The following is a 25,799-nucleotide window of genomic DNA, read 5'->3' as shown; positions in this document are numbered from 1 at the left end:
AGCACTGTGACCTGAGCAAGTCCTCCCCAGTGTGGCCCATCTCCAAACAGGGGGCTCGATGAGTGATTTTTCATCTCCAAGAGACTTCATGGGGTTTGAGCTGTCCATCATGCACTTCCAGAACTCATTCACCTCGTGCACACAGAACCTGTGCTGGTGCCAATTTCTGAGCTCCTTACCTTGCTAAACTCTCCACTTCTGAAAGCTTCTGCATCTTCAAGTTTTTGTGGGCAAGGGCAATGACACGGAAGCCTTGCATTGTGTAATTCCTCAGCTCCTGTGAGAAATTCTTGGGCACTGCCAGGAGAGAAGGGAGAGGTAAATGAAGGTCACATCGAAGGTGACTCAACTTCTAAGCAAGACTAGGATGCAGTCCAGAGACAGTCCAGGAGAGAAGAGGTGGAGGGAAGTAGATATAGCACTGTGGTCTACAGGGAAAACAGAAAAGAAAAAAAAAAAAAAGGCACTGGATTAGGAGCTGGCTCTTGATCCTAATATTTGTCTTTCTGCTGACTGACCATGCATCCTTTAGCATCTTTCAGCTCCAGTTTCCTCATCTCTATTGTGGGAATGAAATTCCCTTGTCTTCCTAATAGGTCTGCAGTTAGACTGTGAGATCCTTGAGGGCAGGACCAAGTCTTTTCCGTGTCTGTCTACCCAATCTCTAACATAGTATGTAGGGGATGATAGGGGTAGGCAAACATCTGCCGAACTGATCCAGAATGAGAGTGTCTCTGAAAGCACACTTCAAGCTCGAAAGTACTACATGACTGAATAAAAGGAAGGGTTACTATTATCTGTTGGCCAAAATGATGCATCACCCCAAGGACCAAATATACGAAGACACTGGAATTCTACTTGGAAGTAGCTGGTGACGTAAGTAAAAAACCAACTTTTTAAAATGCCAATAGTTTCAAAAATAACCAGACCATACAAACTATTAATTATATTGCTTACTAAATAGATGTGTGATTGCCTCCCAGATTCAACCATGCTGTACAGTTTCTTGGGCTGAAAATATGGCTTTACTATACTTGGCCCAGCCCACATCACCTCTCATCGCTCTAGCCATTATATTCAGAAATCTGTAGGCAAAGCCCGGTTCTCTCACTGACGTTGGGTTACATCTATGTTGAGAGCCGTGGACCCTGGCTGGCTGCAGCCTTGAAAAGTGCCAGAGCCTAAGACTTCCTGTTTCCCTCTCCTTGGTCCTTTCCGTCCACTCCATGCTCTGCCTCCAGCTGACTCCATCTCCCTTTCTAATGCTTATCTCACTACCCCCAATCCGCTTTCCAAAAGCCACCTCTAGTGGGGAGGGTATAGACCAGTGGTAGACAGCGTGCTTAGCATGCACAAGGTCCTGGGTTCAATCCCCAGTACCTCCATTAAAAATAATAAACAAACAAACAAACAAACAAACTTAATTGCCTCCCTCCACCCCCCTAACCCCCCTCCCAAACAAACAAACAAACAAAAAGACCGAGTTGCAGTCACTCTACCTTGTTTTAACTTTCAGTCTATAAAAATATTTTAATAGAAAAGCTACAGCTTCAGTTAAAGGCCACCAGCAACTTCATCAGTGAGGTATCATTACTCTATCAGAAATGAATGCCAAAGATGTGTCATTCAGCAGCTGGGTGCCCTATGCGCTGCCTGGGTTCAGTAAAGACAGACCTCAGGACTGCCTACCCAGATGAAATGATGGAAACTATTGATCCTCTAGATCAGGAGTCAGCAAACTACAGACCAAATCTAGCCCATTACTTGTTTTGGTAAATAAAGTTGTACTGGAACACAGTCATACCTATTTGTTTACTACTGAGGGCTGCTTTCAGGCTCCAGTGGCAAGGTTGAGCAGTTGAGACAGAGATGGTGTAGCCTTCAAAGCCTGAAATATTTACTACCTGGCTCTTTGCATAAAAGTTTGCCATCTGGGCTTTATATACTGGATGACACAATGCCAACATTTGTATCTTTTGGCACGGTGATCATAAGTAATGTTAATATATCTATAAAATCTTTACAGTTTATGTATGCCTACAAAAGTGTTAGAAAGGAGCACAGTATAATGAGAAGTGTAGTGGCTTAGCTAGCAAACCACCTGAGTTCTAGCCTCTACTGCCAACCAGCTCCCTGACCTTGGGCATGTTATGTCTCTCTTCTGTGCCTCAATTTACCCATCCATAATAGGAGGAGGTTGTGAGTTTCTCTATGTCCCCCTTCAGTTCAGACTTTTTGAAATTCTAAATAATTTTAGGGGTGGGGATCTAATTTCAAGGAAGCTCTTGGCTCCCTAGTTCTTAAATACAGGAAAAAAAGAAATCGCTGAAAATGATATTAACATATGTCAAAGATCAGAAGTTAGGACAAGAAGAAGAGCTGGAAAGGCTACCAGAAGAATAAGAGGTGGAAAATGACAGACTGAAAAGAAAAAAATTGCAGCCAAGTGTAGACCATCAATCTGGATGAAGTTAATGGGAGCTCCGAGGAAGATCAAAGTCAGGAAAAGAGGGGTACTTCTGAAGTTAAAAAAAGATTCCAAGTAGAGAGAGAAGTTAAAGCAATCATTTGCCAAATCTAGAATTCTGTGCACAAGTTGATGGCTATCAGCAATTGTAAGGAGAATATAGATGAAAATCAGGAGGAAAAAGGCCAATTTTATCCAAATGAACTCATTTGAATGCAACAATATTCTTATAAATCTGAGCTGCAGCTTCGAGATTGCATATGTTTATAAGACTAAGAAATAATACAAATCAACTCAAAATCTGGCCCAGAAAGATGAAATTGCTGTGAAAATGATCAATTACCTTGCTCTAACGGCATCTAATTTACTCTAATCACTTTTTTTCCCCTAAAAGAATTATCTTTTTTATATTCTCCTCCCATTGATCTGTCTGAGGCTCCCAAAGTGGTATGAGCCTCGCAGGGGGTGAAGGAGCACCCCTGTCTGCAGAATTATCCCAGTGTCCAGACCTGTCTCTTTGGTTCCCTCTGAATGCTCCTCATTCTCACCCTCCCTGGTTCTCTGATCCCCGTGTTGTTTCCTGTTCTGGCTCCTGATGCCCCACTGTGGTTGGGCTTTTCTGGCTGGACCATAGCCTGGAATGTACTCTCTGCTTCTCTGCTTTGAAATGATCACCTCTGCCTTTGCAGATCTACTGGGCCTACCTCCCACCTCCTGAGAAAACAACCACCTCCACATTCATTTGATTTAGGTTTGTTAGCTCTGTGTGTTTGAGCTTTTAAAATCCTGAAAGAGACAAGTGGCCGTTAGTACCTGTTTCGGGTCTGCAGAACCTGGCCAACATCTCGGGGGCACCTTTCATGTAGACATGGAAGTGACTGTCCCCTGCCAGCTGAGCGACCACAGACATCCTCTGCAGGCTGGAGGAAAATGGAAACTGACGCAAGACGGTGATGGCTTCCACGGGGCCCTGTGAGTACACCGAGACAGGGGAGCTTAAGATGCTGTTAAGTAGGATTCAGCAGATGCACACAACAAATAAGCTTGACTCTGCACTGAGCCCAGGGACACCATGAAGTGGTATATTGTCACAGCATTGATATTTTTCTGGCTGTGTTTAAGGCGATTCCCTCATCAAGCTGTCTGGTCTGAAAGACCCTTCCCCTTGGCTGTCTGGAGAAACCCCAATCATCTTCCAGTCCAAGCTCACAGGGCACCTCCTCTGGTACTTCTCTCCCAGAAACAGAGTTCACTCCCACCTCTAGACTCCTGCTGTTCTTTCTTCAGCCTTTGTTATAGCACTTGGCATGTCGTATTGCATTTACTTGCACCTCTACTAATTTTTCCATCAGCCCACGTTTTCCTCCAACAGAGCCCAACGTGTCTCGTTTTGAAATCACTTTATCCCTGAGCACCTAGCACAGTGCTCGAGCATACACAAGTACCCTGTGAATGTTTGTTGAGTCAATTAATGGATAAATCCAGGAATCAAAGAATGAGCAAACCAACTATGGACACCATTAGGATAAGCCAAAATAGCAGGAATATAAAAATACATAAAAGTCAGGGGCATTTCACCCGTTTTAAGGGGAAATATTTATATAATTTGAAGAAGCAAATCATACCCGACTGGCTTTTGGTCCTGGTTTTATTATTATGTTTGTATCTGACGTCCCAAATTCGCAGTAGTCCACATTGCAATCTTCCATTACCTGTTTTAAAAGGAAAACATTCATAGCATCACTTTGAGAAAAATACTAAGAAAGAACTACCTCTGATTGGCATGACACTTTAATCTTTTCAGAGCCCTTTTCACATATTTTCTCTTCTAGGCCAATTATCTTAATACCATCCTTGTCCAATTTCTGTTGTGTTGGTTCATATTACGGACCTTATTGTAAAATGTCAAGAAGCCAGAATTATTGTGACCACATTTTAAGTAGTAATTGCTGGAAGAAATGCTAATGACAGCCCACTGGCTCTTCCTAAAAGGCATGTCTAGTAAATGGACGAGGGTTGAAGTGGAATCTACCCTCCAGTGTACCTGAGGGCATGAGCTCTCAGATGACTGAGAACTGAGTCTTGAGATGAGCACAGAACTATTTCTTATGCTCTGTCTATGCTCCTAGCCTAATTGGCTAACTAGAGAGTTACAAGTTAGCTGTTAGCCGATTAGAAAGCGTATTTGACAATAGTTTGTATTCTTTGGATGTTACAACAGTATAAGTTATACCACCTGAGAAACCAATATTAAGCTAAAATATGGGAAAAGCAGTCAGATATGTAAACAGTAGAAGTCAGAAAATAGGAGACAACATCTGGTCTCTGCTCAATCATTTTACTTGTCCAGCCTTGGGGACATCGTATCATTTCTCGAGATCTCGCTTTCTTCTGAAAAATATTCTGACCTCCCTGCTAGTAAACATTCTTAGAGTCTATAAGGACATTTTTCCTCCCCTTTATGTTTAGTGAAAAGCTCCTAACTACCAAAGATATTTAACTGGAGACTTTCTCATCCAGCTTTAAAGTCAGTGAACAATCTCACACTTTTATGCTTTGTTTGGAGTGGATACAACTGTTCTCACAGAGCTAATACTATCGATATTATAGTATTATGCATGAGACCCCAACATGTACGCCATTTGTACAGATAGATCAAGCCTCCTCCAATGGAGAAGGGGGCACTGTTGGAACCAGGATCAAAGTCACATACAGCAGTAATGACCATGTGCAGCTCACCACGGCGTCAGCACCAATGATGCTGGTGAGGACGTTGCTTATAATCATTACACTGATGCCTCTCCACTACGATCCAAGAAAGTAATTTCTGTTTTGTCTTTATATCAAACACTTCTCCACAGCAAAGTCTTTAATTTTAACTTACTGATATCAGAAATTTCCCCATTTACCAGGTTTCTCCTATTATTACCTTAGCCTCTAGAAAGCTACAGTTTTTGTACAATAAATCTTTCAATTAGCCTTTTTGTGTTCTTCACATCCCTACAATCATTTGTTTTCATTCCTCTACAACTTTGTTGAAATGCTGTCCTATACTTGAAGTGTCATTGTAAGAAGCTTTAGAGCGTGTTTATTTTTTTTTTTTTTTGAGGACAGAACAATGTAATTAATTAACTAACTAATGAATGAATGAATACCCTCCATTGTTTGGGCACTTTCCAATGCACGCAGCCTCTTCGGTTCACACTCTCAATGCTCCATAAATGAGGCGTTATTAGCAAAATGCACAGATGAGGTAATGACTCAGAGTCTTCATTCTGGATTTGGAGTCACGCAGCTGGAGAGTAGTGGAGTCGAGAGGTTTTCCCACTGCGTCACGAAAGCCACCAAAATGGGCTTATACCCTTCAAACATCATTCACACTCAGCTCAGGACACTGAACCTGCTGGATTGAGGGACCTCCATTTCGGTGTCGAGACCTTTCCTGTCTATCACAGCCGCTACGAGCCACTTGTGGCTATTTAAATTTAAATTACAATTAATTAAATAATAACATTTAAAATTCAGTTCCTCAGTTGCATACCCACATTTCATGTGTTCTGTAGCCACACGTGGCTAGTGGCTACTGTATTGATCAGTACTGCTTTAGACCAGGATGTCTCTGAGAGTGTTTTGTACCATGTTTTGGCCTGTCAAGGTTTTTGTGGTGAAACAGGTTTAGCAAATGCTGCGTATCATAGCCCCTGGTGAATGTTCACAATGCACCGCAGTAGATTAACGAAATCCCCATAGTCAAGAAATCAGCTTAACCTTGTTTAAACAGTGGTTCCCAAATTTATTCGACCATGGAAACTTATTTCATCTTGGTCTCATTAACAAAGTCTTGGTGCAGAGGTTGGGAAATTCAGGTAGGACCAGACCTTCTTTTGTATATTGCTGTGAATCTGAGTGTCAACCGAAGTTAGGAAATAAACTCTCAGTATTTCTTTAAGTTTTCCTCATTCAGTTGAACTGAGAAACTGTCACCTTACCCAGGCAGTGCCCTCAAACATCTTGAGGTCCAGTGGGTCTCCCTGGATGGTCCCGTCCAGGAGGATCAGGGAGTGGCAGCTGGCCATGGCTGCACACAGAGGGCCCCACGGCAAAGCCCTGCCTGAGGTAAAGCTGTGGACTTCCTGGAAACTGGTAGGGAAGGTAATCAGTAAGTTAAGATCTTCAACAAACTCATTTTGCACACCTTTCCCCTTAAATCTTACTGACACAAGCTTAACCTAACCGCTGTGCTCAAAACCTTTCACCGTTCCCCATGCCCTGTATGATAAAGTCTGAGTACTTGGGTACAGTCACAGGGACTTTTGCCAGGTTACCGGCAGTCAGCCCGGGGGTGGCAGTCGTGAGGGAAGGCGCATTGTGGGAAGGCTCACAGCTGACACCTGCAAACTGCAGAGCTGCTTCTAGAAAGCCACACAACCCAGGCCAAGTGTCTCCAGGTGAATGGGGTAACCAGGATGGGAAGGAAGCCTACTTGCTGGTTCCTTTCTCCTTCAAGCAGAGCACGCGTGGACTCTGAAATGGTTCTCACTACTCGGCCCTTTGGCCTTTGTGCCTATTGCCTGAAACTCCCAGCATGGATATCCAGCAACTAAAACTCACTGCTCTCTTTGACTGTAGACTGGCTTGGCTTGACTTCTATCCTCCCATCTTAAAGCTGAATAATAACTATGTCTAGCTGTTTCTACTTCCCCCAAACTTTCAGAGTACTAGGGGCAAGGGAGGGAGAGAAGGGGTGGAAATTGCAAACCTCTCTTTCCCCTTTCAATGCTCTGGCCACTGGCTGCCCTGGACAAAGGCCTGAGCTGGGCATTGGAGCAGCCTGGAGCAGTGGCACATGGACAGGGCTAGAGCCCAGGCAGTGTATCGACCCCCGGCCCAGGTGTCTTCTGCTCCGTCTCACTGCCTGACTGCTGTTCCCTTGTGCCAGTGCTGCACCCGGCCCCGTCACCATCCTGGGAGGCCCCTGCATGACCCCTTCAATGACAGCAGCCTCGGCCACTGTCTGGAGCCCAGGCGGGCTACCCAGAACTTAAGAGCAGAGGCTTCTCCACTTGGACTGAGAATACAGGTCCCGGCCCCGCAGAGAAGAGAGTTCAGGGGTCCTCTCTGCAGACAAGCCCTCCCTCCCGTCTCTAGCTCTGTTCTGGGGGAGCACCTATGTGATTGCCCTCTCCCCTCCCTAGTGCCAACTTTTAAACCAAATTAGTAAAAATTCTAGCCTTATCCCCTTCAGAACCTCTCAAGTGCTCTCTCCTTCAGATTGGTTTTCCTGGTTCCATTCATTTTCAAAATTAGTCTCTACCTTTTATCCACTATGTTATAAAAATCAGGACTGCGTTTTCTATCACATAGGACTTTTCATATCAAACTCAGGACTTGTTTTAGATGAAGCGATCATTATAATGTCTTCTCCTCTATTCTGATTTCCATGCCATAACTGCAAACTTTTCCTCTGTACGTTGAAGGTGAGTGCATCTGCACCTCCAATCCCACTAGACTGTGAACCCCACGAGGGGGGAGATGGACTTCTTCCTCTCTGGATCTCCCACCTCACAAGACACCCAGGAAGTCTGTGCAGTTTTGAATTAAGCACAGTCTTGATTTCACTCTTTGCTTCTCTGTTTTATTCATTCAACTCCCTAATCATCCACTGTATTCAATTCCATTTTTCATGTGAAGTTTGAAGACCTACTTTCCCTGTTTGATTCTGAACTTAGAACTCATTTAATTTCACAAGTTAGACTAATGGGGAGCTGGTACCAGCCAATTATTATATATATTTTATGTGAGATTCATCCCTCAACACTGGAAGGGTGGGTTAGAATGTCACCAAAATAGCCCCACCAATCACACATTTCCATCTTCACTGAAGTGCCTACCAGTTGTTAGCAGTAGGGACAGTCCCCCAGAGGTCCAGTCCATCTTCCGTAAGAGTACCAGTCTGGAAAAAATTAACATTGGTTTTAGCATAAGATTCAGAGCTTTTAATTATATGATGATTTACACAAAACCCCAGCTCCCAACAAATTAAAGTACATCTAATTGTCCCAAGCCCTTATTTTTTTTACATCAAATGTTTATTTTATTTTTTCTATTCTATTTTTATTGAAGCATAATTAATATACAATATCATGAAATTACAGGTGCACAATATAATGATTCAGCATTTTTAGAGGTAATGCTCCCTTTGTAGATAAAATATTAACTTATTAAATATTTGTAAGCGTCTAATTTTGAATCAGAGAAGAGAGCCTGAAAGAGAGATTGAGGAGGTGACAAATGATTCCCAAAGGACCATGTTGAAAATCAGGTGAGTCAAGCTCTCAATTATTACAAAATGTAGGTTTTTTTTTTTTTTTTTATTGTTGTGACTGTTGCTGTTGCTAAATGAGAAAGTTTCAGTGAATAGAAAGCCAACAAGAACCAGCTCGAGTTTGACTTTTCAGTTGGCACCTGCTGTCTGTCTAAAGCCGAGCTGGAAATTTCTTTGTCTTTCTTTTCAAGACTATTTCATTCACAGTCTGCCAGCTGGTTCACACCTATTTCCTACAAATATGGGTGACATGGTGACTGTCCAGATTGATAACAAAAACAAAATGTTGATAAAGGGCTTTGAGACTCTAGAGAGAAATGAAGTGCTAACATAACTATTAATTAATGCCCATGGGTGAGTTTACTGTTAGATCAAGAGGAAAATGGTTGGGAGATCTGATTTGCTGTATTATGGGCAAGTATTTGTCAGATAGTGTAACAGAGAAAGCAAAATGGAATTGAGGACTAACCTAGCACCTTCCGTCTGCTCATTGCCTCACAGTCGATCACTAATTACAGACCCCGGTGTCTGTAGGCAGTAGGCTAATAGCATTAGGCCTGCTTAACACCCAGCTCCAGAGTAAGGAGGTAGCCCAGCTGCCCCAGCACCATCAAGGCAGAGCAGAGCATCTCCATGCACGAGGGAACATCCTTTTAACACTGACATCCAGGTCTGTGACACTATTTTTCTTTAAAGTCATCTCTGTGTAAGACACTGAAATTTCCAGTTTTCTATCAAATGGTATCTCCTACCATGACAGCACATCACATTAGCATAATGCTTGCGGTGAAGTGCTCACAACGCTCTCGCTCTTACAGCTGAGTAATTAGGATAGAGATATCCTCAGATTAGAGGTGAAATGAGAGTCCTTGGGGTCCAGGGGCCTGCAGGTTGGAGAGGAAGAACCAGAATCCAGCCTGTCTGGAGCTGTCCTCCAGATGGCAAATGTTATATAAATTCTGCAAAGCATATTGAAAGACAAAGCCCCCAGTGGGCTTCTGGATTAAGGAAGTAAGGAATCTTGCTTTCTTAATTCATTCGGCCTTCATGGGGAGCTAACATGCTTTGTGTGAGTTATTCCTTGAAGAATAACAACAGGAAAAAAAAAACCAAACAAACAACAAACAAAAAAGACTATCTGCTTCATTTCCCTTCTGTATTTTATAAGGGCCCTCATCTGTGTGTTTAGATTCTAAATGCTCTTGAATTGTTCCACTTCAAAAACAGTTAGCAACTTAATCCAAACTGGAATGTTTTCCTGATGATCAGATTACACTTTTAAACATCAGTATCTTGAACATGAAAACAGAGATGATACTGCAGCAAAACAGATATAGGACCATGTTATTTCTTTACATGAAAATGACCCTGATACAGTAAAACTAGCCATAATGGGAGAAAAAAACCCCCTAAATTATAGTTGCTGTTCTAAATGGAATAAGACAGAAAAAGAACACTTCTTAGCATACATACTAGCCCAGTCTTGGGCTGAACTGAATAAAAAAGAAAGAGAAAACTTGTTTTAGTGAACTTATAACAAACCAATGTAAACTAGAAATAGATGGGAACAAATGTATTCAAAAAGTCTGTGGTGAGTATCTTCTAAATTGAAATAATACTAGATGGAAATTCAATTAGTTGTAGAGTGCTTGATTCCAACATTGTATTGGTAGTTTTATAATATGAAAGACAGAAAAAAAACTTAGAGGTGATTGTAGTTCAACCTTCTTAGCTTCAAAAGTCACACAGAAACTTAGTGTCAAATTCAGGATTAGATGTCTCATTTTCCTGATTCCCAATCAAGAGATCTTTGCACAATCAAAACTACAATGAGGTCTCACCTCACATCAGTCAGAATGGTCATCATTAAAAAGTCTGCAAATGATAAATGCTGGAGACTGTGTGGAGAAAATGGGACCCTTCTACACTGTTTGTGAGAATGTAATTTGGTGCAGCCACTATGGAAAACAGTATAGAGATTCCTTGAAAAATTAAAAATGGTCTTACCATATGACCCAGCAATCCCACTCCTAGGTGGATAATAATCTGGATGGAGCTCTAATTCAAAAAGATACATGCACCCTAAGGTTCATAGCAGCACTATTTACAATAGCCAAGACATGGAAGCAATCTAAATGTCTATCAACAGATGACTGGATAAAGAAGTTGTGGTATACACATACAATGGAATATTACTCGGCCATAAAAAAGAATGAAAAATGCCATTTACAGCAACATGGATGGACCTAGAGATTATCATACTAAGTGAAGTAAGCCAGAAAGAGAAAGAAAAATACCATATGATATCACTTATATGTGAAATCTTAAAAAATGACACAAATGAACATATTTACAAAACAGAAATAGACTCACAGACATAGAAAACAAACTTACGGTTACCCAGAGGAAAAGGGAGGGAGATAAATTGGAAGCTTGGGATTTGAAGATATTAACTACTATACAGAAAACAGAGAAACAACAAGGTCCTACTGTACAGCACAAGGAACTATGTTCAATATCTTGTAGTAACCTATAATGAAAAAGAGTGTATATATATATATATATGTCTGTGTATAACTGAATCACTATGATGTACACCAGAGACTAACACAATATTTTAATTTGACTATACTTCAATTTAAAAAAATGTTCTTTGCACAATAATATGCCATCAGGCTTTATAGCATTCGGCCAAGCCTGCTGATGTGCAGTCCCTGACACAGTCGAACAAAGGAGCACATGAGGATGTGGAGAGAAAGCTTTATACAGGAAGTAAGATGAACACTTCCAGAAAAATTAGTTTTAGAAACAGATGCATATGTAATGAACATATTTTATAAATCTCCCTCTGGTATCCTAGACACTGGTGAGGCTGCTGGGTAAGTGATGGGAATCCCTATTAGGGGCTGATCTCTGGCCCTGCATCTAAAAGGAGGCTACTTTTAAGTTAACTCTGATGGTTTCTTTGCCAAAGGAAACTGAACAAGAACTGAAGTGATGTAGAGCTATGCCCCTTCCACCTGGGGACCAAGACATGTCATGTCTGCTCATGGTGTCTCTCCAGCATGTCCTGGGCTCTCCATCCCTGCCCTCCTTGTGTAGGAAAATGAGCCATTTCTTCTGTTGTCCCCAGGTGGCCTCCTGACTTAGTGAGACAGGAGGGAAGGGGCCAGGGCACAACCACTGAAGGAATGGCACAGTGATTGAGGACAAACTGGTTAGAACCAAGATGGTGGAAGATTTGGCTTCCAGTAGACCTTGAGCCTCATGGCACACTCACAGACGCCATGACAGTTCCTTGGCTGACCATAAAAGGTCCAAAAGTGGGTGGGGGCCCAATTCCTGGAAATCCCCCCCCCAAATTGTTGGAATAATTCTCCTACTCATTAGCATATGAAATTAGCAAGCCCATAAAAACTAACAACCCCATACCTGGAGGTTGCTCTCTCTCTTGCCTTCTGAGATGGCCCACACTCTGTCTATGGAGTACTTATCTCCCTGACTTTTCTTTACTATGCTTTGTTCTTGAATTCTTTCTTGTACGAGGCAAGAACCCATTTTCTGGCAGCATTAGTCCTAGCTCTCTCTCATCCCTTCTCACAAGTTTCGCAAATGGAATAAATAAAACAAACCAAGAGAGATGCCACTGATCTTAAAAAATCAGAAGGGCTCCCATTCTCCACCCCTTAGCTTGGCACATCAGACCCGCAGCAGTTGACTCCTCCCAAACAGCTGCATCCCTTCCAAGCAGCTGCATTCTCACTATCCATGGTCCCAGTCACCACATGCTGCAGCCCTCACTTCCCTGTTTTCTGAGCTGCTCGCCGCTGAGGCTGGGCCCATTCTGTCTGACAATCAAAGCCACAGCTCAAAGGGGACATCCCACCTGTGGCAGGTAACTGCACCCAACATTTGGCTCATCTCTTTCAGTACGCATCTCTCTGCGTTTTCTTTGTCTACACTTCCCTTCTGGCTGCTTCTTCAGCTAGACCATGAGCTTCTCAAAAGCTAGGAATGTCTCGTGAATGGGGCTCTCTGCCGAGGTGGGTTAACCAAAAAGTGGCGAAGCCTTTATCAATTATTTGCATGCAAATGAACTGAAGACACGGAGAAACCAGGTCGGGTCCACTGCATTAGAGCCAGTAAACTGGGTGCCTGAGGTGAGGGCGGGATGGAAGCTGAGATGGCTGACAGACACTGTATATCCCCTCCAGGTCCCCAACAGGAAAGCCACAGGGAGAGGTCTCGGGACTGTTCTGCAGCAGCTGTCCCCCACCCCCCACCCCCCAAACACATTTCTCCTCTGCCACCTTTCCAAGGCCCTAAGCACAGACAACCTGCCCTAGTCCTGAATCCTAATACCCTGGGAAGCAAAAGAGGAAAGAGGATCCAGAGTGTGTAAACATGCATCCTGGTCCACTCCCTCCTTTTCCTTAAAAGAAGCAGCAGAGGAGAAAGGAAGATGCTCACTTAAGCTCTGGACAAAGTGTTTCAGGGAACAGAAGTGTTCCTCATATTTTTTGCCAGAAAAAGCCAGTTAGTCATAAAAGTTATGACATTATGAGATGGTTTTGAAACCTGAAACAGGCACAAAAATATTAAATTTCACGGAGAAGAAATTCATGACGTGATGGCTAAACTACTTCCTTAGGACTTGGGTAAGTGGAAGCGTGATCTAGAACATGATCTCCTACTAGCTCACTTGGTGACCTTCTCTGGCCTCAGTGTTCCCATCTGTAAAATGGGGGTGCTGGACTGGACAGTTTCTGAGGCCCTTCCCAACTCGGTTGTGTCTTGAAAGTTGGTGACCTCCAACCTGGAAAGTTGAGCTCATACTTTGTCAAAGCACACGAGGTTGATTTGTCCACACATGTTGATTCTCTGCGGGGAGATACAGAAGATTTTCTTTTTTCTCATCCTCTTTTGTGCGTACACGATGCCTGTGGTCAGGGCAGCGGGCAACACAGCAGGGACAGTCACGGTCAGAAGGAGCAGGGCCATGGCTGCAGTATCTCTTTGAGAGACCTAGGGAGGGGAGGGATGTGCAGGTTAGCCTGCTCAGTGTTCCTGCTTCCCAGATGAAATTGGCCTCAAATTCCAGCCCCACTGGCTTTGACATTCTGCCTCGCTCTGTCCAGGCTCCATTCTACCATCACCAGTGTGCCCTGGCCTCCTCTGCCCTTCTTGCCTTTAAAAATGCTCCCTGAGGGCTTATTTCAGGTTGAAATGACTACCCAGAGCTCAAGTTTGAGCATGAACATTACCTAGAAATTCTTATGACTGTGTTTTTGCCTCCTTTCCTCAGCACACATACCATCTCTGATGTCATTAAGTTGGGCATTGAAAATAGGTCACTCAGCCCCAGTTTCATACCTGTGTTTAGATCTTTTTATTTATAATGTTTTATTCCTCCTGATAAGCCCACACTGCTAAGATCCCAGCATGTTTTGTGGAAGAGACTACACAATTCATAACAGAATCAGACTCTCAGGGCCAGAAAGGACCTCAGAGGTCATTGGTGACCACCCTTTCCTCTACAGCTATCACAACTCTTAAGAGAGATATCCAAATAAAACCGGAAAGCCTGAAATTTAAAAAGGGAAGTGGGGATTCATACAGTACACAGCTCTGTAAAAGTAGACATTTAATTTCATCTCAGAAGCTAACAAGAACACAGGGAAACTCACTGACTGCATGGTGTGTCCATGGGTAAGCCATGGACAATGTACACACTCAAATACTTCAACACTCTCCAATAGTCCAGACTTCTAGGCAAGGCATTCAAGGTCCCCTTCAATCTGGTCTACTCCTACTTTGCTAGACTCATCTCTTAATTGCTTTCTGGTTCCAGAATACCTCTGTAATGCTTTTCTTCCTTTGCATTTTGCTCATTCAAATTAGTATATCCTTCCTGCTCTCTGATACAACTGACTAAATCCTCCCCATCAAATCAGGCTTGAGACATGTGTGTTTCCTCTGAGGCTGGTTGGACTAGGATCTCACAAATGCCACAAATGCAGTAAACTCTCACGACTACCCAAGTGGTGAAAGAAAGCTATGCTATTAAAAGCCTTACCCCTAGTACTTACTCCATGGTACACGTAAACACCAAGGGCATAGAAAAAACCCATGACTCCAAGGCAGGCCAGGAACACTATGAACTTGAAGGCATCACTGTATAATTTGAAGTTCAGAGGCCGGGGGTAGAGGATGGATCTCACCAAGTCCCCTTTGGCTGTATTGTAACCTACATGAACATAATCATACGTAGAGTAAGGTCCTTCAATACAGTTTCCCTCAAAACCAAAAAAAAAAAAAAAAAAAAAAAAAGGTTTGCATTGAATTAAGAATTCGTTAATAGGATCACTTGAATATGGAATTCAGAAACAGCATTGCTGTTACCTAACAGTGTATTTATGTTTATTGTTCTTACAGGTTGCTAGGAACAATAAATTGTGTTCACTTGGCCCTGCTCGATTTCTCTTGCTTTGGGAGTCAGTGGTCCAGCGGCTCCTATGTAAGTACAGCTCCCCATTCACACATGGGGTTAAGGAAGAGAAGGCTAAGGGGGCTGACAAAGGTAATGACCAGAAAAGACGAGTTGCTGAGAGAAGAAGACTTTAGAGCACAAATATGTGTTGAAAATAACAGAAAATTAAGAGAAAAATAAAGCACAAGGCAAGTAATCTTACATGCCTCTGATCATAGCATCCTAATGCTCAAAAGCTTCCAGATCCCACACGTTTTAGAACCAAGTTCAAATTTCTAGGCATGGCATTTGGGGTCCCTTTCTATTTGATGTACTCTTGCCTCTCTAGACCTATCTCTTAACTGCTGACTGGTCCCAGAAGACCACCAGGGATTCTTCCCTTTGTGTTTTGCAGACACAAGTTAGCATATCTTTCCAGCTTTCTGATAGGATTGGCTAAATCCTTTCCATCCTATCGGGCTTGGCTCAAAATGCCAACTCTTTAAATAAGTGTTTCCAGAATTTTGCTCCCATACTTCATACCCAAAATAATTGCTTCCACTCTCTGGAGTCCCTGTAACACTTGGTCACATGACGTCTCTCACTGCCCCGTGTTTTCGTTAGCTATAAATCCATCTGTCTCTTGCGCCAGACCATAATCTTCTTTAAGGGTGAGGTATCTCACAAATTTTTTTTCTTTAGCTCTCTGTGCATAACACTTAGTGGGTAATCAATGATGTCTAAAATATTGGCAAAAAAGATTCACTACCATATATTCCAGATAAGAGTCAGTACTGTAAGTATAAAATATGCCTTAATCCCACTGCTTGGTGAACATCTGGTCTCCACAACATGGTTTTGCAGGCTTTGGAGAAAAGGAGGGGAGTTTCCTCTAACCTGTTGCCCTAGCATTTTACCTGCTCAGGTCAGGGGTTCCCATGCTCTCTACCCTTTAGCTTCTGCATAGGCAGCAGTTTGAGGGATGTTCTCATGCCCACTTTTTGAGCATTAAAAAAAACAAAACCCTTGATATATTTAATTTTAAAATTAAAATTTTAATTTTAATAACCAGGTAGATCAACTGAATAATACACTAAACTAAAACATAGAGATATCAAATGATGTGTTTTGCATCAGTGAATATGTGGTGTGGCAGAAACACAGGTCAAGGGTGAATACAGAGAGCGGGGCCCAGACCACAGAAGGTGTTAATCATGTATTGTCATGTGAAAGAGTGGGACTAAAATTGGTAGTCTTGAAAAGTTTTTGATCATGGTGTTTATGAATTGCTCCAAATTATGTTTTAGAAGTGTGATTTGATGATTGATTGGGGATAGGTTAGAGAAAGGTTAAAAACATAGTAATGGTGAAACATATTTGAGGTGAAGGGAAACAGTCAAACGAATATCTGTGTTGTAATAGTTTGGGCACCAATGATGACGGCCTGGATAAAACACCAACCATGGGGATGAAAGAGAGGGAGAAGGTATCTGCAGAATCTCCAGGATGTGGTCCCCTATTTGGTATGGGAGGAAGCGAGGAGTTAAAGATGATATGAAGAGGCTAGCAAGATGGTGATGCTGTCAACAGAGAGCAGCAACAGAGGAAGGCAAGCTCCCTTTTAGATGTCTTGACTTTGAAGCATCTGTAGGACATGCAGGCATCCAGCAGGCATCCAGCAAAAACCTTGAAATAACAGTCCAGTAAACACCTCTTTGAAAGGAAAAAGTCCTCAAGTAACAGTGACTGAAACTTTTCTTGGTAATCACTTAGACAGGGTGCAGAGGGAAAAGAAAAGAAGCTGATGGACGCACACCAGAAAGCCTCCGTGAACATCGTTTTGGCTTTGAGGAAGTGTACTTCATCCTTCATACCCTTCATCATAGACAAGGGTATTAACAATGAACCCTTAAGTTGGAAACGGTGGCAATTTAGAACAATAAGGGTCTGATAAACCAGAATGTGACAAACTCCATAATCTGAAACAAGGTTTTCCTAGTCCAGCTCCCCCACCTCTAATCTTGAACCAAATTTACAAAAGTGGAATCTACTAACCTGTCTGCAAAACAACTGCTCTTACTGGCCCCTGCCCAGAGGGCTTGACCTGGATGACTTCTGTTCCGCAGAAAAGCACGTGTTTCCGATAGTCCTCCAAGCTGTGGGATTTCCAGGCAGTGCTGTTCTCTGTGGGGGGCAATGGTGTCTTTGTAACAGGTATACTTTCTCCTACAGAAGATTGTATTTTGTTGATTCTGTATGAACTTCAGGCGTCATTTAGAGCTGGTACTTGGCAGTTTTAAGAAAGGATACAAACCGCAGCTAATCTGGTTGCTAATTCCTATCTGATGAGTCAGATGACTCTTCTGAGGGATGCTGGTGATTCAAACAGTGGTACATGATTATATTTCCAATGTTTATTTAAGATTTGTTTATGTTTTCCACACACGCCCAGTATGGTTTGTTGTTTTTATTTAAAAAGCAGCCCACTTCAGGAAAGAGAGTTATAACTTAATCACTTCCCCCAGGTGTTCTTTAAGCCCAGCATTATTCTAGGCAATGAAGGAGCTACAAAGCATGTGTAGAGTTATTATTTTTTGCCTTTTAGTCACTTATTAATCAGCCCTTTCATCCGTTGATTCAGCAAATATTTTTATGTGCTTATTCCATACCAGGCACTGCTCTAGGTGATGGGACTGTAATAATGAAGACGACAGACAGAAATCCTAACCTCATAAAGCTCAGGGAACCAGGCTAGTACATAGCAGCAAATAATTAACTATTTAAAATACAATATGGAAAAACATATGATACAGTAAATATTTTGGAAGCAGTACCTGGTTATCTGAAGATCTAATCCAAATGGAGGATCAGGAAAGATTTCTTGTACATTTAATAAATGACAACTTGAAAGGAGACTCGGCCCAGCCAGTTCAAGAGGAGGGGAAAGTGTTCTTAGAAGGTCTGAGAGAAAGAGTGTGGTGTGCTCTGGGCATTAAATATAGTTGAGGATGTTTGGGAAAGGAGTCCTGGAGGTACAGAGATGGATGAGAAATGATGCCTTCATGAGATCTATAAAATATTCTTCATGTGGAGGGTGGAAGGAGAGGAAAGTAAATGAATCCTATCAAAGCCCGCTTATATTATCTCATTCTTTTCTCAAAAGTCCTTTAGCTTCCCCATTGCCATTACTAAAAAGACTCGGTCTCTCTTGCTAGATGATCGGAGCCACCACAATCTGAGCATCCATGGCTAATTGCTCTTCGCAGACTCCAGCTCACCTGGGCCACTGGCATATGCTACTACGATGCCCATTCTTTGCCGACATCATTCAATTAGCAAGATAACATTCATATTTCCTATTTGAAAATATTAATTAAATTGATTATAGTAATTTAGGTTTTCTCTCTCCTTCTAGGTGGTAACTGAAGGCAAGGACTTTGACACGTATTACATTTTAGATTAATCATTTTCCTTACTGGTATCTAATAGGTTCAAAATACGTCTTTTTTGCTGGATGCATGGATGAATTAAATAAAAACAATTACCCAGGTTGTTCTGTTTGGTTTTTCAAAGCTAGTCTTCTACGAGGGTGCAGTTTTTATCTCTTCAGGTGAAAGAAACTATAATATTTTTATTAGTGGTCATGAACATGCTTCAGGAAATTCCTCTAGCCAAGCACTGTCGCTAAATCATTTTCTTTAAAACAATTATGATATCCATCCATTGCATGGATTTGTCAGTTGCATTCTAAATGGCTTTGTAAAAGGGATCGAACCTTTTGACAAAATCTCCAAATCATTGTGCCACACTGCTTTGAAATCAGCCTTTGTAAAAGGCAGATACTTATAGATAATTTCAAATGTTTTTCTGCCTTTGGATCACAGACTACTAAACCACAACATGTGCTTAGACTAATGTTAGTGAATAGTTTCACCCACATAACTGAGGGTATGGGGGCAGGCATTCGATCAATCAAAGCATCCTTTGGAGATCATGTTGCAGAGATGACAGTCAACTCAGAGGATTTTTACACAGAGATGATTTGCAAGTCTTTTTTTTTTGTTTATACTATTCAAATATTAATAAGGAATTGTGTTCTTGGCCTTTCTTGGGATCCTAGAAAAGGATGGATTCCCCTACACAATTTTGGAGATCTAAGCAGACTGGAGAGGGCTTCAGGCGGAAGTACATCCATCAACAGTTCTTTTGGCTTACGGAACCTGGCGATCCCGGGTGCCGTGAAAATAGAGATTTTTTTTCTTTGTCTCCAATGAGCCAAATGTCTCTACATGGTGACAATCTTCGAAAGTCTATGTGCTTACTTATTTATTTTTCTGGGACCATCAGACTGTAAACTACTTGAGAGCAAGGACCATTTCTCATCCATCTTGGTGACTCCAGTGACTCCAGCTTGGCGACCCAATGCTGGCAAATAGCAGGCATTTCTGAAACTTTATTGAATAAATGACTGAATGAGTGAATAAATGAAAGAAAGACAGGAGAGAGAGAACAAAGGGAAAAAGGAAGAGAGGAAAAGATCTGACCTACCCACTGATTATCAGCTTGTCTGAGAGGATATAAGTGTGAAATAACCACTTAGGGAAATTCCTGTGTGTCCAACTCAGATCACTGCCTACTTCCTGCACATATGATCCAAATCAGTCAGTAATTCTAGTGAGTGGAGGACGAGGAATGGGAGTACGGCAGAGTGAATGCTACCTGCCTCCCCTATAATTATTCCTAAGAGAATGAGGAGCAGTAGTTGCAAGCACAGGCACTAGGGACAAAATGCCTGGGTTTTCTTTCCTTCATAGAACTTACAGCTGTTGGAAATCGATGGCATTTGCCTACTTTCTGCTTTTCTGTCTTCCCACTAGAGTGCCAGCTCCAGGGGGGCAGAAATCTGCCTTTTTCACTGCTGTATCCCCAGTACCAAGTAGAGTGTTTGTGCCATAGTAGGGCTAATAAACATTTGTGGGATGAATGAATGAACAGATAAACAAATGAATTCAAATCTCAACTCCACCACTTTTAGGCAAATAAATTACTTACCATCTCTGGACCTCAGATTCTCCCGCTCTACAGAGTTGTGGATTGAATGATATAACATAAGTACAGGCTAGCACCATGTCTAATACCTATAAGGACTAAGGAAAACTAGTTATTGTTGCCAAGAGAAAATGTCAAAATAGCATTTCCCGTGGTATACCATTTTGCCTCCTGACCCCTTCGTGTGGAGCTGAATCTTGAAGAGGATCAGTATATCAGGAAGTAGAAAAAAAAAAAGGCAGAGGTGATGATAACTGGCTTTTGTATTTCAAAAGTCATTCACAAAGTTGGTCACGGTTTTTAGAGACCACTTGCAGGAACAAAACTCTTCTGCTCCATGCCTTTCCTGTGCTACTTATTAGCCAAATAAAAACCCCTGGACTGGGAGTTGAAAGAAAAATCTAAAGGAAACTTCGATATTGTGTCTCTGGGAGAAAGGACTTGAACCAAAATAGGACATGGAAACATTCTAGAAGTTTATGGAAAGTGGGAGCAAATGTCACCTGGGTCTGCTGTCTTTCCCAGATAGATAGGTCTGGGATGGTTCCTAAGCCCCTAGCGGCATGAAGGAACAGAAGGAAGAGCTGCCCCAGACCAGATACTCCTCTCCAGGGCCTAGCACAGCTTCTGTAGGGAGGTCCTGCTAACTGATGGGGATGACTGACTTATATCAGACACTTCATGCGGCATACTTTCAAGTACGGCCAAATTTGGACCCAAAATAAAAATTAAGTGTAGTTATAAAATACAGTTAAGCTTCTTGCATAGTTGAGCTTATGACAATAGGATGAAGGTAAGATGATGAGAGGAAAATCCTACAGTGGGCATGTGCTATGAATGGGGGTAACCAGCAGAGAGGAAAGACAATGAGGTAAAAACACGGAAGGGGGGACTTTAACCACCTTCAAATCTTCATCCTCACTCTTAGGGTCCCTGATGCCTGGAAGCAAATGCCAACTCCAACTCTGACTGTTTCATTCACGAGCTGAGCATCCCTGATCTCTTTTCACCTCGGTTTCCTCATCTGTAAAGTGGGTATTATAATGGCTCCCAGTCTAATTTGTTTCATGCCACAATGGAGTGAGATATAAAAGTTGTTTATAAAAATATAAATTGGGGCGAGGGTATAATTCAAGTGGTAGAGCACATGCTTAGCGTGTGTGAGATTCTGGGTTTAATCCCTAGTATATCCATTAAAAAAGAAAAACTAATAATAAATAAATAAATAGACCTAATGACCTTCCCCACCAAAGAAACCCCAAAACAATAAACAAACAAATAAATAAAAACAAATTGCTATGGATATTTAAAAGTATTTGCTATTTTTCTTCTTACATAAATAAAGACGTCTATATATGCAAAGTCCTATTTTTGCCCATGAGAAAAATTACATGAGTCACATTTGTGGACAAATGCTCCAGAAATACATTTGCAGTTTCAGGAACCTAACCCTAATTCAATTGTCCAATCAGGTCCTTTCCACAAATACATGCGTGAGTGGGAGGACCTGTATAGGCTGTGTAATGAAGTATTCAGAGCAGGCTGGCACTTAGATCTATTTCAAGAAATTAATGAGACAGAAATGTATTTCTGTTTTATATGCCTATTTCTAAAATTGACTTTATCAGTACTTAGGTTATATAGATATTAATGCTGGTGACTTAAATTTTCCTGAAACAGACCCTCAGAAAAGCCACTGACCATGTAAGGTCATTTTTAGGTCAACTTTGCACATTTGTTAAAAGGCAGGATTTTTGCCATTTCTCCTTCTCTGAGACTCTCTGAGTTTCCCTGAGAATCAGGATAAGAACTGTCCTCCAGGTCAGGAGACCCAGTGGAGTAAACCCTGCTGGGCGGTCTTCCTACTGCTGTGCGTTCGGTCCCTGGAGAGAAGCCATTCTTGGCTGGCAGGCTGCTGGGAATGTGTGATGGTCGCTGTCTCCAAGTGAAGAGAACAGTTTGCTCGGGTCTGCGGTTGGCAGCGGTGCACTATGGCAACACTCCGGAGGAAAGGTATGATCAGTATGCAAATCCTCGTCACTACCATCATAAGGCAGTTAGAGTTTAACACATAAAATGGGTATTTTATGATTCTCCTGAACATATTTATATTTACGACATCTTCTTGTCTCAATTTTAAATTAAGCAGACCCATTTTTAATGTGAAATCTGCTAATGTTGAGCAATTGAGGAATAGATAATGACTCTCTTTATGTTTAGGTGACATTAAAAAATTTGTGTCTGTGTGTTTTTTCCTGTCTTTACACCATTTGGAAACAGAAAAATGCAACAATCTGTAAGCATGAAAGACAACTAATTTCTGTATTTCTGCTGCCATTTAGTCTCTTCTTCTCTCATTATGATGTTCTGTGTATTTATTTATTTATTTTTTGGCCTAAAGAATATTTTATAAATAGTGCTTTACTAATTGCACAAATTCAAGTGGAATTTACCAAGTCCAAATGAGGACAAGGACAGTTCAAATCATAACTAGACACTGATTTTCTGCTGGTGAGATCAACTGGACACATGATTCTAAGGAACAGAATTGTTCTACTGCCTTTCTGGAAGGTTCAACTTAGTCTCCTTCCCAGTGACAGCTGGGGCTCAGTTTTCTGCCTACAGAGTACAGAGCCGGATAAAATCTCTATGCCCTGCCAGTGCTGAGGCGGTGGTTTCAGGCTGTGTTTTGTTTGGACAGGTGTCTGAACCACTCTCACATTCATGAAGAGATTGTGCATCATATAAGATAGTGCTCTCAGCCTCCTCTGAACTCAAAGTGCCCTATTCATCCCACTCATAGAGCAATTAATTGTTCTGCTGTTGTGTTAGACTTTTCTTCTAGTTTCGTATGTATTGTGGCTTGGTTCTTCTGTTCTTAAACATTTCTTATTTGCATATATTGAGTTTCCACTCATATGTATAGGCTGGGTGTGTTTCCCCCAACTATCTCTCAGTGTCTTAGCGTTGGTATAAAGCAGGTTAAGTGTGTCCTGATCTGCTTTGCTAATTTGGCCTGGAATTTGGATGGAAATAGGAAGCTCCATGACAACCGCCCACCTGTGAGCATGCCTTCATTCACCACACAATTTCCATCAATCAGAACAGCATCGCATGGCAATGAAACTTTTCCTGGAAGGATAAGAAGATCTCCTGGAACCAAGAGACGGGATTCCAGCTCCTGCAAACCTATACAACAGCAAAGTTTTCATGACTAGCTGAACTTTTCCTGTTTTTACTTAAGAATAAAAGCAATGGAGAACTCTTATCAACCTGTTGGCCAAGAACTACCACGCATGCACCCCTGCCCCAGTCCCTTTCTCCTCAACTGCGGAAAACCGGGATTAGGGAATTGATGCCTGGGCCACAGCAAAACATTTGCTCAGCAACAAGATCCCATCTTGATCCTAGTACCTGGGACGGAGCTCTGCCCACAGAAGACTCTCAAGGTCATTGGTCAACGGAGGAGTGCCCCTTTGCTGCTGCTTGCTCTCTTTGGCTGTGTTCCCGACTCTCTGTAGCATACCCTGTCCTTGTAGTGGGGCCTGGGTGAACACTCCAGACATCGTCTGCTGTCCTGGAGTGCAGTTCCTCACTCCTTGCTGACAGCCATGGCCACCCCACCCCAGGCTAACTCAGCAAATGCCAAGTGTCCAGCCAGCCAGCTATAAGCTTCACTCAGGCCTGGGTTCTAGATAACAGATTGAAATGTAGGATGCAGAGTCTGGGATGGTTAGTTGGGGAAATCCAAAAGCCTTGAGAAGGTTTAACCAATAACATTCCAATAAGCAAGATGTGGAGGACAGAGAGAATTTGAAGTAAACCACATACTGGACAGAAATGGTTCACTCAGGGCTGGGACCATGGTGAAGCATGCCAGCTACCTACGGCACAGAATTCAATGAGGGGCTCACTCTCAGGATCCCGCAGGTGCAGACCAGCATTCTCATGACCTTGCCTCCTTAAATTTTGCATCTGTGTTGCCTTGTTTGCCTCACCTTGGCCCCAGTTCTCAGTTTCATCAGAGAAATTTTTTTCTCCTTGACTAATAATCAAAACAAATGTGACTGTCTCCACTCGGAATATTAGGATGCTGAAGTCGGCAGAACATATCACTTACCTTTGCCTTTTACAATGACTGTAACCTGGACTTTGTTGTGATCCTCCACAAGGTTGTGCAGCTTAACTGATTGCTACAAATTTAAAGTCAATATTTAAACATTACATTGTGTGGGTTGCGAAAACCACCTGATCTCAATACAGTAAGTGCTGAGCCTGCTCCGGCTGTCACAGCCAAACTGACTCTGGGAAAACACTCAAGTTCTACTTTCCATGCTCCTGCGTCCCTGCCCCAACCCCTACCTCACCCCCAACTCCCTACTTGCAGCGGCAAATATACTCATTCATTTAATGCTGTTTCAATCCTGGGGAAAATAATGCACAACCACTGCCCCCAAGGACTTAAGCTAAGGAACCAAGGCTTCACTGCCTAAGGACACACAATTAGAAGTGGGAAGAGCAAAGAGACCGCAAATAGGTTACTCTCCTTCTCTGTGCCTCTGCTGCCCTGCCTGTCAAACAACAAAGCTGAATTTGATCTGTAAGTGACTTTCCATTGTAAGAGGTTGCATTTTGATTGGATGTAGAACAGCCATCGCCTCCTTTATGAACTGGTGGATTTTCATATTGGATGAGTCTGCAGACTGGAGTCACGTTGCTCTGTTTAGAATCCCGGTGCTACCACTTATGAGTTATTTAGTTCCTTTTCCTCTTCCGAGGGTGGACATAATAACAGTATCTATTTTATGCAGTTGTTTTAAGTTAGTTAATGCTTATCTTATTTTAGTTATCCCCTTTGGATGGTACTCATTATGATGGTAAGAGCTCAATGAGTGTTGAAGATAAATAAGAAAGTTGCTGTTTAAAAAAGATATCTGAGTCCATCAGCTGGAAAGATTCACTTGAGGTGGAATTCACTGAGATATACCTTGCACAAAGCAGAGGAATTAAAAGGTGCCTGGAGAAGAGGAGGCAGCATCCCCTAGGATGACTCAGGGGACAGGAAGACAGAGGTGAGAGGGGGTGTGGTCCACACAGTCTCTATACTGACTGTCAAGGGCACCATCAGTCAGAGGCAGCAAGATGCTGGACCAGCCGGGGCTTCCCTAGAAGGCGCTGTCCCTCTCTGTAGGCATGTCAGCTGCTCGCACATTTCCAAAAGAAGAGGTCTGAATTCAGTCAACAGTAGATAAACACAGCTAAATGTAATTCAAATATAAACCTTTTTCTTTTAGGTGTTAGAGGAAATTATTTTTATCTGTTTTGTTGGTGATTTTTAGTGCTACAAATGTCACCAGGCTTAAACAAACACTGCACACAATTATGCACCTTTCCTCTTGAGAGAACATAATGAGTTCAGCGTTAATATTTATATAGGGCAATTTATTCTTTCCTTCAGTTTTGCATGAAAAGCTAAACTTCAGTCATTT

General features: G+C 42.2%; 1 protein-coding gene across 1 annotated transcript in view; it reads right to left on the bottom strand.

Annotated features, from left to right (window-relative positions):
- ATP13A5 (ATPase 13A5) overlaps window positions 1–25,799 on the bottom strand; it is a 99,621-nt gene that overhangs the window by 36,242 nt on the left and 37,580 nt on the right. The window contains exons 8-17 of the mRNA XM_010959264.3: window positions 24,431–24,503; window positions 23,371–23,499; window positions 17,317–17,487; window positions 14,882–15,039; window positions 13,629–13,817; window positions 8,359–8,420; window positions 6,457–6,607; window positions 4,093–4,179; window positions 3,281–3,437; window positions 180–297 (exon numbers count right to left, since the gene is read on the bottom strand). Coding sequence (XP_010957566.2) covers window positions 180–297; window positions 3,281–3,437; window positions 4,093–4,179; window positions 6,457–6,607; window positions 8,359–8,420; window positions 13,629–13,817; window positions 14,882–15,039; window positions 17,317–17,487; window positions 23,371–23,499; window positions 24,431–24,503 — 1,295 coding nt within the window. The remainder of the gene's footprint in view (window positions 1–179; window positions 298–3,280; window positions 3,438–4,092; window positions 4,180–6,456; window positions 6,608–8,358; window positions 8,421–13,628; window positions 13,818–14,881; window positions 15,040–17,316; window positions 17,488–23,370; window positions 23,500–24,430; window positions 24,504–25,799) is intronic.

This window comes from Camelus bactrianus, chromosome 1, assembly GCF_048773025.1.
Source record: "Camelus bactrianus isolate YW-2024 breed Bactrian camel chromosome 1, ASM4877302v1, whole genome shotgun sequence".
In the NCBI taxonomy this organism is placed as follows: Eukaryota; Metazoa; Chordata; class Mammalia; order Artiodactyla; family Camelidae; genus Camelus; species Camelus bactrianus.
Note: the sequence above shows the minus strand (reverse complement) of the source record. Positions and strands in the feature narration are given on the sequence as shown.